Source organism: Rhinoraja longicauda, chromosome 16 (assembly GCF_053455715.1).
Source record: "Rhinoraja longicauda isolate Sanriku21f chromosome 16, sRhiLon1.1, whole genome shotgun sequence".
NCBI classification, from domain to species: Eukaryota; Metazoa; Chordata; class Chondrichthyes; order Rajiformes; family Arhynchobatidae; genus Rhinoraja; species Rhinoraja longicauda.
In genome coordinates, this window is record NC_135968.1 from 2788667 (window position 1) to 2804261 (window position 15595).

At 54.7% G+C, this 15595-nt stretch overlaps 1 protein-coding gene across 1 annotated transcript in view; it reads left to right on the forward strand.

Moving 5' to 3' along the window:
* mmp14a (matrix metallopeptidase 14a (membrane-inserted)) overlaps positions 1-14051 on the forward strand; it is a 15437-nt gene extending 1386 nt beyond the window's left edge. The window contains 8 exon segments of the mRNA XM_078413449.1: positions 809-885; positions 888-1114; positions 1947-2109; positions 4854-5062; positions 6835-6973; positions 8820-8970; positions 9712-9827; positions 12225-14051. Coding sequence (XP_078269575.1) covers positions 809-885; positions 888-1114; positions 1947-2109; positions 4854-5062; positions 6835-6973; positions 8820-8970; positions 9712-9827; positions 12225-12538 — 1396 coding nt within the window. The 3' untranslated portion in view covers positions 12539-14051.
* Positions 14052-15595: the final 1544 nt, after the last annotated feature.

The following is a 15595-nucleotide window of genomic DNA, read 5'->3' on the forward strand; positions in this document are numbered from 1 at the left end:
ACATTGAATGGCGGTGCTGGATCGAAGGGCCGAATGGCCTCCTGCACCTATTGTCTATTGAAATCACCTGTACTGAAGTGTAGAACGCAAAGGAGCATAACGTCCACCATTTTAGTAAGCAAAACCCGCCGTGCACTCTGCCTCTCGCAGTGTAATCAGTGTTGGTATATGTGATGATACCATTAAAATGCAGAATATATCTCATCTATTAATTCAGGGATTTTTGTTTTATTTCTTTCAAAATGTTTCTGCAAATTTCTGCTTACTAAAATGGCGCCGTGACCGACTGTGGTTTTTAGGATCAAGTGGTCCATCTTGCTCCTCTAGTATCTTTGGTTCACGGGGTCATCACCTACGGTTCACTGTGGGGGGGGGGGGGGTTAGAGAGGGGGGGGAAGAGGGTGGAGAAGGAAAGAGAGGGGGGCAGGGAGGGTGGTGAGGGGAATTAGGAGGAGGGGGTGAGGGGAGGGGCTGGGGGTGGTTGAGGAGGGAGGGGGTGAGGGGAGGGCTGGGGGTGGTTGAGGAGGGAGGGGGTGAGGGGAGGGCTGGGGGTGGTTGAGGAGGGAGGGGGTGAGGGGAGGGCTGGGGGTGGTTGAGGAGTTGAGGAGGGAGGGGGTGCCGGTGCGGGCCCTTTTTTCCCTTCTTTCGCTCCTTTCCCTCCTCCCTCCTTTTCTTTCCCCTCCCCCCCCCCCCCCCCCGCCCACCTCCATTTCTTAACAGCCCCTGTGCTAACATCCTGTATTAAGGGGATCTTGCTATGTTAACGTGACCTTGTTGCGCTGACTGGATCTTGCTGTGCTCCTGGCAGCATCCACAACTACACGCCCAGGCTGGGCGAAGCGGAGACGTACCGGGCGTTACGCCGGGCCTTTAGTGTGTGGAGAAGCTGACGCCGCTGAGTTTCCGGGAGGTTCCGCACGCGGAGGTCAGGGCTGGCCGGGAGCCGGCGGCAGACATTGTGGTTTTCTTTGGCGAGGGTTTCCACGGCGACAGCACGCCGTTCGATGGCGAGGGGGGCTTACTGGCGCACGCCTTCTTCCCCGGGCCCAACATCGGCGGCGACACGCACTTCGACGGGGCCGAACCCTGGACCCTTGGAAACGACAACCCTCATGGGTGAGTGAGGGACCGACCTCTGACCTTTGCTCGATGACCTCCCCGTGTCCTCGCCTCCCTCCAACCTCTGACCCCTGCCCAACGACCTCTGACCCCTGCCCAAAGACATCTGACCCCTGCCCAATGACCTCTGGCCCCTGCCCAACGACCTCTGGCCCCTACCCAATCGCCTCTGGGCGCCTGCCCAACGACCTCTGACCCCTGCCCAACGACCTCCCCTGTCATCACCACCCTATGACACCTGACCTCCCACGCGCCGCTCCTCTGACCACCTATGGCACCTCTAACTTGCGCCCGACAACCACTGCCCTGTGCCCTCTGACCTCCCCGTGTCTTCGCTGACCTCCAACCTCTGACCCATGCCTGGTGACCTCTGGCCTCTCGTACGCTCACTCTCCTGGCCTCCCTGTGTCGTTGCCGACCTCTGACCCGCCACCCTCTGGCCTCCCCGAGCACTGCTGCCCCATGCATTCTGACCCTTGACCCGCAGCCCTCCGACCTCCCCGTGTCCCCTCTGACCTCTGTCCCCTATGACCTTCCCTGCCGCCGCTGCCCTCTGACCCTATCGCATCACCTCTGACCTCTGTCTTTGCTGCCCAGAACAATGACCCTCACTGCTGCCCCTTGACCCCTGCGTGGCTACCGACCCCTGTCTGGCCCCAGGCTTGGCGTCTGACCCCTCAAGCCCCAGCCTGAACCCTGGGTGGCCCCTTGACCCCTGAGCTCCGCCTGCGCTCGCCCTTTAACCCCTGCCCACCCCCAGAACCGCCCCCATTGACACCCGGCCTCCCCCCCCCTGGGCCTGACCTCTGCCCTTTGCCTCCCACCCAGGGAACGACCTGTTCCTGGTGGCGGTGCATGAGCTGGGTCACGCACTGGGTCTGGAACATTCTAATGACCCCAGCGCCATCATGGCTCCCTTCTACCAGTGGATGGACACCGACAACTTCCAGCTGCCCGAGGACGACAAGCGGGGGATCCAGCAGCTCTACGGTGAGTGACCCCTGACCCTTACCGTCAACCCTGACCCCTCCCGCCACCCTCCATTGCCCTCCCCCCCTTCACCCCAATCCTCGCCTGACCCCTCGCCCTCAATCCCCACCCTCCCCCCTTGCTCCTACACTCTCCCACTAGTGGAAACATACTCTCCACATCCACTCTATCCAAGCTTTCCAAGTTAGATAGCGGAGTCAGGGGGTACGGGGAGAGGGCAGGAACGGGGTACTAATTGTGGATGATCAGCCACGACCAATAGACAGTAGGTGCAGGAGTAGGCCGTTCGGCCCTTCGAGCCAGCACCGCCATTCAATGTGATCATGGCTGATCATTCTCAATCAGTACCCCTTTCCTGCCTTCTCCCCATACCCCCTGACTCCGCTATCCTTAAGAGCTCTATCTAGCTCTCTCTTGAATGCATTCAGAGAATTGGCCTCCACTGCCTTCTGAGGCAGAGAATTCCACAGATTCACAACTCTCTGACTGAAAACGTTTTTCCTCATCTCCGTTCTAAATGGCCTACCCTTTATTCTTAAACTGTGGCCCCTTGTTCTGGACTCCCCCAACATTGGGAACATGTTTCCTGCCTCTAACGTGTCCAACCCCTTAATAATCTTATATGTGTCGATAAGATCCCCTCTCATCCTTCTAAATTCCAGTGTATACAAGCCTAGTCACTCCAGTCTTTCAACATACGACAGTCCCGCCATTGATCACATTGAATGGCGGTGCTGGCTCGAAGGGCCGAATGGCCTCCTCCTGCAACTGTTGTCTATTGTCCATTTTCACTATTCTGTATGTTTCAATGAGGTTCCCCCCCCCCCCCCATCGTTCTAAACTCCAGCGAGTACAGGCCTAGGGCCGACAAACGCTCATCATATGTTAACCCACTCATTCCTGGGATCATTATAGGAATGTATAAAATCATTACAAGGACTGGACAAGCTAGATGCGGGAAAAATGTTCCCAATGTTGGGGGAGTCCAGAACCAGGGGCCACACACACAGTCTAAGAATAAAGGGGAGGCCATTTAAAACTGAGGTGAGAATGAACTTTTTCACCCAGAGATTTGTGAGTTTGTGGAATTCTCTGCCACAGAGGGCAGTGGAGGCTAATTCACTGGATGGATTTAAGAGAGAGTTAGATAGAGCTCTAGGGGCTAGTGGAATCAAGGGATATGGGGAGAAGGCAGGCACGGGTTACTGATTGTGGATGATCAGCCATGATCACAATGGATGGCGGTGCTGGCTCGAAGGGCCGAATGGCCTCCTCCTGCACCTATTTTCTATGTTTCTAAATCTCCTCTGGACCCTCTCCAGAGCCAGCACATCCTTCCTCAGACATGGGGCCCAAAACTGCTCACAATACTTCAAATGCATTCTGACCTTCATGTTATTCTGACATTTACCCTCATTCGACCTCCCTCCCTCCCTCCCTCCCTCTCTCCATCCATCCCTCCCTCTCTCTCTCCCTCTCTCTCCCTCTCTCCCCCCCTCCCTCCATCCCCCTCTGTATTAGATCAAGAGAGGAATAGATAGGATGAATGCAGGTGGTCTTTAAGCCAGGATAAGTGAGAAAGATTTAATAGGAACCTGGGGGGCAGCTTTTTTCACACAGAGGGTGGTGGGTGTATGGTTCGAGGTGCCAGAGGAGATAGTTGAGGCTGGGACCATCACAGCGTTTTAAAAAACCATTTGTGCAGGCACAGGTACATCTCTAGAGTATTGTGTCCAGTTCTGTGCACAGTGTTATAGGAAACATCTTGTCCAGCTGGAAAGGGGGCAGAGAAGATTTACGAGGATGTTGCCAGGACTCGAGGGCCTGAGCTACCGGGAGACGTTGAGTAGGCTGGGACTCTATTCCTTGGAGTGCAGGAGGATGAGGGGTGATCATGTTGAGGTGTATAAAATTGTCAGAGAATAGATCGGGTAAACGCACACTTGCCAGAGTAGGGGAATTGAGGACCAGAGGACATGGGTTGAAGGTGAGTGGGGAAGCATTTAATAGGAACCTGAGAGGTGGTGGGTGTGTGGAATGAGCTGCCGGAGGAGGTAGTTGAGGCTGGGACCATTGCAATGTTTAAGAAACAGTTAGGCATGTACATGGATAGAACAGATTTGGGGGGAAATGGGCCTAAAGCGGGCAGGTGAGACTAGTGTTCAGTTTAGTTCTGTTTAGTTATAAGACAATACATGATTACAATTGAGGCATTTACAGTGTAAATATGCACCAGAGGTGTAACCTTTTCACACAGAGGGTGGTGGGTGTGTGGAACGAGCTGCCGGAGGAGGTAGTTAAGGCAGGGACTATTGCGATGTTTAAAAACCATTTGGACAGGTACATGGATAGGACAGGTTTAGTGGGATATGGGCCAAACGCGGGCAGGTGGGACTAGTGTCGATGGGACATGTTGGTTAGCGTGGGCAAGTTGGGCCGAAGGGCCTGTTTCCACGCTGTATCAATCTATGACAGGTCCATGGATAGGACAGGTTTGGAGGGATTATGGGCCAAACGCGGGCAGGTGGGACTGGTGTAGATGGGACATGTTGGTTAGGGTGGGCAGGTTGGGCCGAGGGGCCTGTTTCCACGCTGTACCACTCTGTGACGGGTACATGGACAGGGCAGGTTTAGAGGGACGTGGGGCAAACATAGGCAGGTGGGCCGCGGGGCATGTATCTGTGCCGTTTGCCTCTGACTCTGCCGATGGGGTTCGCCCTGACCATCCGCCCTCTCTTCCGCAGGTCCGCCGGACTACGACCCTCGGCCCAAGCCCACCAAGCCAGTCCCCACCCTCCCGCCCAAGGTGCCACGCTTGCCCACCAAGGACCCCTTCCACCCGACCAAGCCCCCCATGTTCCCCACCAGGCCGCCACACCCCTACGGGCCGCGGATATGCGACGGCAATGTGGACACCATAGCCTTGTTCCGCGGTGAGATGTTCGTCTTCAAGGTAGGTGACGTGGGAACACCGGCCACCGGAGCAGGGAAAAACACCCGGGGAAGGGGTAGAGGCAAAGTGCGGGACACACGATACTGGAGTAACTCAGCGGGTCGGGCAGCATCTGTGGAGAACATGGATAGGTGACGTTTCACAGAGTGCTGGTGTAACTCAGCGGGTCGGGCAGCATCTGTGGAGAACATGGATAGGTGACGTTTCACAGAGTGCTGGAGTAACTCAGTGGGTCAGGCAGCATCTGTGGAGAACATGGATAGGTGACGTTTCACAGAGTGCTGGAGTAACTCAGTGGGTCAGGCAGCATCTGTGGAGAACATGGATAGGTGACGTTTCACAGAGTGCTGGTGTAACTCAGCGGGTCGGGCAGCATCTGTGGAGAACATGGATAGGTGACGTTTCACAGAGTGCTGGAGTAACTCAGTGGGTCAGGCAGCATCTGTGGAGAACATGGATAGGTGACGTTTCACAGAGTGCTGGAGCAACTCAGCCGGTCAGGCAGCATCTCTGGAGAATTTGGATAAGTGACGTTTCAGGTTGGGTCCCTTGTTGAAACATGGAAAATAGGTGCAGGAGGAGGCCATTTGGCCCTTCGAGCTAGCGTTGTGATTCATTGTGATTATGGCTGATCATCCACAATCAGTAACCTCGTGCCTGCCTTCTCCCCATATCCCTTGATTCCACTAGCCCCTGGAGCTCTATCTAACTCTCTTATAAATTCATCCAGTGAATTGGCCTCCACTGCCCTCTGTGGCAGAGAATTCCACAAATTCACAACTCGCTGGATGATTTTTTTTTTTTCTTACCTCAGTTTTAAATGGCTTCCCCTTTATTCTCAGGCCCCTGGTTCAGGACTCCCCCAACATTGGAAAAAAAAATCCTACATCTAGCTTGTCCAGTCCTTTTATATAATTTTATTAAATTTCTAAAAGATCCCCTCTCATCCTTCTAAATTCCAATGAACACAAGCCCGGTCTTTCCAATCATTTCTCATATGACAGTCCCTCCATCCCGGGGATTAACCTCGCGAACCTACGCTGCACTGCCTCAATAGCAAGGTTGAGTTTTGAATAGTTTTGGGAAGACGTTTTGGTCTCCAAATTTGAGGAAGGATATTCTTGCTATTGAGGGCGTGCAGCGTAGGTTCACTAGTTTAATTCCTGGAATGGCGGGACTGTCGTATGTTGAAAGACTGGAGCGGCTAGGCTTGTATACACTGGAATTTAGAAGGATGAGAGGAGATCTTATTGAAACATATAAGATTATTAAGGGGTTGGACTCGTTAGAGGCAGGAAACACATTCCCAATGTTGGGGGAGTCCTGAACCAGGGGCCACAGTTTAAGAATAAGGGGTAGGCCATTTAGAACGGAGATGAGGAAAAACTTTTTCAGTCAGAAAGTTGTGAATCTGTGGAATTCTCTGCCTTGGAAGGCAGTGGAGGCCAATTCTCTGAATGCTTTTAAGAGAGAGCGAGATAGAGCTCTTAAGGATAGCGGAGTCAGGGGGTATGGGGAGAAGGCAGGAACGGGGTACTGATTGAGAATGATCAGCCATGATCACATTGAATTGTGGTGCTGGCTCGAAGGGCCGAATGGCCTCCTCCTGCACCTATTGTCTATTGTAGGAATGGGTTCTCTCCAGAGATGCTGCCTGTCCCGCTGAGTTGCTCCAGCGCTCTGAAACGTCACCTATTATGCATTTTGTGTCTATCTTGAAGGGGGGTTGGTTTGCAGGTTACTGCGTGTTGTGACTGTGTGCCTGTCTGCAGGGGAAATGGTTCTGGCGTTTACGGGACGGGCAGGTGCTGCAGAACTACCCCATGCCCATTGGGCACTTCTGGGTGGGGCTGCCCAACAACATTGACACTGCCTACGAGAGGAAAGATGGCAAGTTCGTCTTCTTCAAAGGTGAGCAGAGAGGGGAGGGAGTGGGGAGTTGGGAGGGAGGGAGGGAGGGAGGGAGGGAGGGAGGGAGGGATGAGAGAGAGACACTACATTACACTCTATACTAAACTGCACACGACAGCGGTGGCGCAGCAGTAGAGTTGCTGCCTTACCGCGAATGCAGCGCCGGAGACCCGGGATCGATCCCGACTACGGGCGCTGTCTGTACGGAGTTTGTACGTTCTCCCCGTGACCTGCGTGGACTTTCTCCTAGATCTTCGGTTTCCTCCCACACTCCAAAGACGCACAGGTGTGTAGGTTAATTGGCTTGGTAAATGTAAACATTGTCCCTAGTGGGTAGTGTTAGTGTGCGGGGATCGCTGGGCGGCGCCGACCCGGTGGGCCGAAAAGGGCCTGTTTCAGCGCCGTATCTCTAAACTAAACTAAACTAACCTTGTCCTTCATAACGAGAGGATTTGAGTATAGGAGTAAAGAGGTCCTTGTGCAGTTTTATGGGGCCCTGGTGCGACCGCACCTGCACTATTGGGTGCAGTTTTGGTCTCCTAATTTGAGGAAGAGGGGTTAGGGGTAGGGGCTAGCGGAATCAAGAGATATGGGGAGAAGGCAAGCACGGGTTACTGATTGTGGATGATCAGCCATGATCACAATGAGTGGCGGAGCTGGCTCGAAGGGCCAAATGGCCTCCTCCTGCACCTATTTTCGATGTTTCTACACTCTAGTGTGGAAACATAGAACAGCATATGCTGGTTTCGACCAAAGGTACCGGGAGAGGAATGGATGATAGGATAGCGAGAAGGGAGGGAGGGGTGGAAGGAGCGAGGGGAGCAGGGGATGGGGAGGGAGGGAGGGGGGGGGGCAACAAGGAGGGGTGATGAGGGTGGTCATCGAGAAAGGAGGGAGGGGTGGAAGGAGAGAGGGGTGGGTGAGGAGAAAGAGGGGAGGAAGGGCAGTGGAGAAGGGAGGTGATGGATTCAGGATATGGGGGGGGACGGGAAACATAGAAAATAGTTGCGGGAGTCGGCCATTCGGCCCTTCGAGCCAGCACCGCCATTCAATATGATCATGGCTGATCATCCAGAATCAGTACCCTGTTCCTATTTTCTCCCCATATCCCTTGATTCCGTTAGCCCCAAGAGCTAAATCTGGCTCTCTTTTGAAAACATCCAGTGAATCGGCCTCCACTGCATTCTGTGGCAGAGAATTCCACAGATTAACAACTCTCTGGGTGAAAAGGTTTTCCCTCATCTCAGTCCTAAATGGCCGACCCCTTATTCATAAACTGTGGCTCCTGGTTCTGGACTCCCCCAACATTGGGAACGTTTTTCCTGCATCTAGCCTGTCCAATCCCTTAAGAATTTTATATGTTTCTATAAGATCCCCTCTCATCCTTCCAAATTCCAGTCAATATAAGCCAAGTTGATTCTTTCTTTCATCACGTATCAGTCCCGCCATCCCGGGAATTAACCTGGTCAACTTACGCGGCACTCCCTCAATAGCAAGAATGTCCTTCCTCAAATTCATCCTTTCAAGGAACAGAGGGGGTGGTGAAGGAGGGGGGGAGGAAGGAAGGAAGGAGGGGGGAGGAGGGTGGAGTAGGAGGCGGTGAGGAAGGGTGGGGAGGGGACGAAGCAAGGCCGGAAAGAGGGGGAGGGAGTGAAGGGGGTGACGAGGGAAGGGGGCGGGGGAGGGGAGAGAGAGGGGCAAAGAAGGGGGTGGTGGGGAGGAAGGGCAGCGAGGAAAGAGGGAGGGGTGAGGGAGGGAGAGACGGAGGGGAGAGGGAGGGAGTGCCCAAGTGTGGGAGGGTGTGGGTGAGGGAATGTGTGTGTGACCCTGTGTGTCCCTGCCCCAGGGGACCGGTACTGGGTGTTCCACGAGGCCACGCTACAGCCGTACTTCCCGAAGACACTGCAGGACTTGGGGAGCCGGGTTCCCCATGACCGTCTCGACGCCGCCCTCTGGTGGAGCCCCAGTGGCAAGACCTTCTTCTTCCGCGGCGACAAGTGAGTCGAGCGGTGGGGGGGGGGGGGTGCGGGAGGGGGGGGGGGATCTCTTGGTGCCTCGAATTCATCCCCCCCTCAGCTTTGTCCCAAACAATGGTGACACATGGTGGCCATCTTGAATCCAAGATGGCGGTGGCTTCGGCCTTCGTCAGGGGGCGGGGGGAGCTTGGGATTCCCGGGCAACAGCCTGGTCCACCCATGCAATATGGCGGCTATTCACCCCCCTTCCCACCTCCATTCTTGTGAGGTGGGTCTGTTGCCACTGCATCCAAGTTCCACTGGATCTCTGGCCACTGGATCCAAGATGGCAGCGTCCATGGGTGCTGTGTTGCCAGGGCAACGTGCAGTCCATGGTCCAAGATGGCGGCGACCCAGGGATCTTTCGTTGCCGAGTTAACGAGCAGACCAAGATCTAAGATGATGGATCCATGGGTGGGCCTCTCCAGGGTAACGAGAGGGCCAAGATCAAAGATGGCGGCGTCTGTGGGTGGGCCTCTGTTGCCTATGGTAACGAGAGGGCCAAAATCCAAGATGGCCGCATCCATGGGTGGGTCTCTGTTGCCGGGGTAATGTCCGTACTTTGGCCCAAGATGGCGCTGTGGTGGTGGGGACCGCAGGATCTTCTCGGACTGATCTCTCTATCTCTCGCCCTCCCCTCTCTCTCCCCCTCCCCTCTCTCTCCCCCTCCCCTCTCTCCCTCCCCCTCTCTCTCCCCCCCCCTCCCCTCCCCCATGGCTCCAGGTACTACCATTACAACGAGGACACCAAGTCTGTGGATGACGATTATCCGAAACCCATCAGTGTTTGGCAAGGCATTCCCAACTCTCCCAAGGCCGCCTTCGTCTCTGCTGATGAGGGTAGGTTGATCGATGCTCCATGTCCATGCCTGTCGTTCCCCACCCAGCTCCCTGTCAATGCTCCCCCTCCTGCCCTGGTGCGATGCGGTGCGGAGGGAGCTTCACTGTCTGACCCTGCCCCCGGGAGTGTGTGTGTGTGATGGTGCTGTGCGGAGAGAGCTTCACTGTCTGACCCTGCCCCTGGGAGTGTGTGTGTGTGATGGTGCTGTGCGGAGAGAGCCTCACTCTGTGTGACCCTGCCCCCGGGAGTGTGTGTCCTGGTGCGGTGCGGAGAGAGCTTCACACTGTCTGACCCTGCCCCCGGGAGTGTGTGTGATGGTGCAGTGCGGAGGAAGCTTCACCCTGTGCCGGCGCACGTCCCCGCACGTCTTTTCGAGTGTGGGAGGAAACCGGAGCACCCGGAGGAAACCCACAGAGTCACAGGGAGGGCGTATAAACTCCGTACAGACAGCACCCTTAGTTGGGATCGAACCCGGGTCTCTAACGCTGTGAGGCAGCAACTCTACCACTCCTTGGGCTGGTGTCTACTCGAAGCTAAACTAAACTCAAGGGCCGCACGGTGGCGCAGCGGTAATGTTACTGCCTCACAGCGCCAGAGACCCAGGTTTGATCCTGACTACGGGTGCTGCCTGTGCGGAGTTTGTACGTTCTCCCCGTGACCTGCCTGGGTTTTCTCCAGGCGCTCCAGGCTCCCGCCACACTCCAAAGACGTGCAGTTCTGTAGGTTAATTGGCTTCTGTAAAATTCGACATTTTCCCTCGTGTGTGTCGGGTAGTGTTAGTGTGCGGGGATCGCTGGTCGGCGCGGACTCGGTGGGCGGAAGGACCTGTTTACACGCTGTATCTCTAAACTAAAGTCTGAAGATGGTTCTCGACCCGAAACGTTACCCAATCCTTCTCCACAGAGATGCTGCCTGTCCCGCTGAGTTACTCCGGCTTTTTGTGTCCTTCTAAACTAACCTAAATGTAGGAAGGAATGCAGATGCTGATTTAAACCGAAGTTGAACACAAAAAGCTGGAGTAACTCAGTGGGTCAGGCAGCATCACTGGGGAGAAGGAATAGGTGGCGTTTCGGGTCGAGACCCTTCTTCAGACTGGGAGTCCGGGGAAACGGAAACGAGAGATAAAGACTCGATATAGAGAGATATAGAACAAATGAATGAAAAATGGTGATAAAGGAAACATAGAGGGGTTGGACACGTTAGAGGCAGGGAACATGTTCCCAGTGTTGGGGGAGTCCAGAACCAGGGGCCACAGTTTAAGAATAAGGGGTAGGCCATTTAGAACTGAGATGACAAAAAGCTTTTTCAGTCAGAGAGTTGTGAATCTGTGGAATTCTCTGCCTCAGAAGGCAGTGGAGGCCAATTCTCTGAATGCATTCAAGAGAGAGCTAGATAGGGCTCTTAAGGATAGCGGAGTCAGGGGGTACGGGGAGAAGGCAGGAACGGGGTACTGATTGAGAATGATCAGCCATGATCACATTGAATGGCGGTGCTGGCTCGAAGGGCCGAATGGCCTCCTCCTGCACCTATTGTCTATAGAAACATAGAGAATAGGTGCAGGAGGAGGCCATTCGGCCCTTCGAGCCAGCACCACCATTCATTGTGATCATGGCTGATCATCCACAATCAATAACCCGTGCCTGCCTTCTCCCCATATCCCTTGATTCCACTAGCCCCTAGAGCTCTATCTACCTCTCTCTTCAATCCATCCAGTGATTTGGCCTCCACTGCCTTCTGTGGCAGAGAATTTCACAAATTCACAACTCTCTGGGTGAAAAATTTGCTTCTCACAGTTTTTAATGGCCTCTCCTTTATTCTACGACTGTGGCCCCTGGTTCTGGACTCGCCCAACATTGGGAACATTTCTGATCGTTCACAATCAGTACCCCGTTCCTGCCTTCTCCCCATACCCCCTGACTCCGCTATCTTTAAGAGCTCTATCTAGCTCTTGAAAGCTCCAGAGAATTGGCCTCCACTGCCTTCTGAGACAGAGAGTTCCATAGATTTACAACTTTCTGACTGAAAAAGTTTTTCCTCATCTCCATTCTAAATGGCCGTCCCCTTATTCTTCAATCATGTCCGTTGTAAATGGCCGACCCCTTATTCTTCAATCATCTCCGTTGTAAACGGCCAACCCCTTATTCTTCAATCATCTCCGTTGTAAATGGCCGACCCCTTATTCTTCAATCATCTCCGTTGTAAACGGCCAACCCCTTATTCTTCAATCATCTCCGTTGTAAATGGCCGACCCCTTATTCTTCAATCATCTCCGTTGTAAATGGCCGACCCCTTATTCTTCAATCATCTCCGTTCTAAATTTTCCTTGTCTATCTGCACTAAAGTGACCTTGTCTCCTTGCTGACCTCTAACCTGTGCCCCTCTGACCCCCTGCACAGCCTACACCTACTTTGTGAAGGGCAACCATTACTGGAAGTTCAACAACCAGTTGCTGAGGATGGAGCCGGGCTTCCCCAAGTCCCTGGTGCGGGACTGGTTTGGGTGCCGGAAGCATCCGGACATGGACCCGGACCGAGAGGTGGTGGTGGTCGTGGAGGAGTCCGAGGATACAATCAGCGCGGCCGCCATTATTGTCCCGGTGTTGCTGCTCCTGTCCGTGCTGGTGCTGGCCGCCACCCTCGTGCTCTTCAAACGCCACGGCACGCCCAAGAAGCTGCTCTATTGTCACCGCTCCCTGCTCAACAAGGTGTGAGGAGGGAGGGGGCTGGAACTGCCCCCAACTCCCCCCTCCCTCTCAATCCCCCTCTCCCTCTCAATCCCCCCCTCCCTGATCGACAAGGTGTGAGAGGCTGGAACTGTCCCCGAATCTCCCGTCCCGTCCCCTCCCCAACTCCCCCCCGTCCAAATCCCACTGCTCCCTGCTTGATAACGTGTGTGGGGGCTGGAACTGGAACTGCCCCCAAATCGCCCCGTCCCCTCTCAAACCCACCGCTGCCCCGCTCAACAGTGTGTGAGCGAGTCTCATCCCCAACTCCCCCCATCACCAACCTGAACCAGGATAGACCCCCATCCCCGCCCCTCCCCTCCTCAATAACTCAGACACAATCCTGTCCCAACCCCCAAAACTTAGTCCCTACCCAACCCGACCCAACCCGACTCAACCCAACCCGACCCAACCCAACCCGACTCAACCCAACCCAACTCAACCCAACCCGACTCAACCCAACCCAACGCGACGTAACCCAACCCGACTCAACCCAACCCGACTCAGTCCAACAACCCAACCCAAACCAACCTAACTCAACCCGACTCAGCCCAACCCAACCGTGCCCAACCCGACTCAACCCAACCCAACCCAACCCGACTCAACCCAACCCGACTCAACCCAACCCGACTCAGCCCAACAACCCAACCCAACCCAAACCAACTCAACCCAGCCCAGCACTACTCAACTCAACCTTGCCCCTCCCCAGCCCTGCCCCTCCCCAGCCCTGCCCCTCCCCAGCCCTGCCCAACTCAGCCCTGCCCAACTCAGCCCAGCCCAACTCAACCCAGCCCAGCCCAACCCAAACTCTCCGATCCTGCCCGCCCTGGGGAGGCCCATTCCGACCCTGTCACCCCCCCCCCCCCACCATGCCCCTCCCTCCCCCTCCCCACGGCCCCCTCCTGTGGGGCGAGGAGGGCAACCTATTGTTTAAAGGGACATCTCCCCTTCTCCCACCCTGTGACCCCTTGAGCCCAGTGCCTGACCCCGGGGGGCGCCGGGGCAGAGGTGAGAGTGTGACCCCTGACCCACGACCCCAAACTGACCCGCCCCCCCCTCGAGAGAAACCAAGATGGCGGCTCTCTTAAAGGTACAGTCCATGCAGTGCGCCGATCTGTGTTTTATATTTTATATTAAGTGTGGTTTTATTAAAGTGTCTCGTCACCGCTGGGGAAAGAGCAACCAAGTTAACCTGCTGTGCGGGTGCTGGAGTTGGTTGGACAAGTCTCAGCAAGACCCTGTACAAATCCCAAATCAATTTTCCTCCCTCCCCTCCCTCCCTCCAACCCACCCTCCCCTCCCACCCTCTCTCCCACCCTCTCTGCCACCCCCCTCCCTCCCTCCCTCCCTCCCTCCTTCCTTCCCTCTCCCTTCCTCCATCCTTCCCTCCCTCCCCCGTCCATTTTTTCTAAGAAAAAAAATACTAAATTGTGATTTTTGTTGTTGTGTTTTGTCACGTCGTTCTGTTTTTTTCCCCTCCATGGGTTTAATTAAAGAGGTTTGTGGAATCGCGAGCACTGTGTCTGAGTTATTGGGGGGGGTGGGAGGAAGGGAGGGAGAGGGAAGGGGTGGAGGGGGAGAGGGGGAGGGAAGGCGGGCAACTTTGGGGGGAGGTGAGGGAGAGGAGTGTGAAGGGGTGGAGAGAAGGTGTGAGGGAGAGGGGGGTGGGGGGAGGGAGGGGAAGGTGAGGGTGGAGGGATGGAAGAGGGGAGGAAGAAGGATGGAGAGGAAGGAAAGTGTGTGGAGGGAGTGTGTGGAACTGGGGGAGGGAGGGGGTGTAGGGTGAGAAGGGGAAGGCAGGGAAAGAAGGGGTGGCAGGAGGAAAGACGGGGAATGTTAGAATGTAATGATAGCGGAGTCAGGGGGTTATGGGGAGAAGGCAGGAACGGGGTACTGATTGAGAATGATCAGCCATGACCACATTCAATGGCAGTGCTGGCTCGAAGGGCCGAATGGCCTACTCCTGCACCTATTGTCTATTGTTATCCATATGGATTTTAGTAAGGCAGGGGTCACAGTCTAAGTATAAAGGGGGGGGGGGGGGACATTTAGGACTGAGATGAGGAAAAACCTTTCCACACAGAGTTGTGAATTTGTGGAATTCTCTGCCTAAGAAGGCAGTGGAGGCCGATTCACTGAGAGTTAGATGGAGCTCTAGAGGCTAGTGGAATCAAGGGATATGGGGAGAAGGCAGGCACGGGGTACTGATTGTGGATGATCAGCCATGATCACATTGAATGACGGTGCGTACAGGCTCGAAGGGCCGATTGGCCTCCTCCTGCACCAATTGTCTCTGTATCTACGATGGGCCACATTTAGAGGATTGTGTCGGCAGCAACTGCAGATACTGGTTTAAACCGAGGATAGACACAAACATTCGGAGTAACTCAGCGGGACAGGCAGACTTTCTGGAGAGAAGGAATGGGTGACGTTTTGGGTCGAGACCCTTCTTCAGATTGGCAAGGGAAACGGGGGACATAGACGGTGATGTAGAGAGATAAAGGACAATGAATGAAAGATATGCAAAAAAGTGACAATGATAGCAACATAGAAAATAGGTGCAGGAGGAGGCCATTCGGCCCTTCGAGCCAGCACCGCCATTCATTGTGATCATGGCTGATCGTCCCCAATCAATAACCCGTGCCTGCCTTCTCCCCATATCCACTAGCCCCTAGAGCTCTATCTAACTCTCTTCAATCCATCCAGTGGTTTGGCCTCCACTGCCCTCTGTGGCAGAGAATTCCACAAATTCACAACTCTCTGGGTGAAAAGGCTTTTTCTCGCCTCAGTTTTGAATGGCCTCCCCTTTATTCTAAGACTGTGTGGCCCCTGGTTCTGGACTCCCCCAACATTGGGAACATTTTTCCTGCATCTAGCTTGTCCAGTCCTTTTATAATTTTATACGTTTCTATAAGATCCCCTCTCGTCCTTCTAAACTCCAGTGAATAAAGGAAACAGGTGTTTGCTGTTGGGTGAGAACAAGAAGCTGGTGGGACTTGGGTGGGGGAGGGATGGAGGGAGAGGGAATGCCAGGGTTACTTGAAG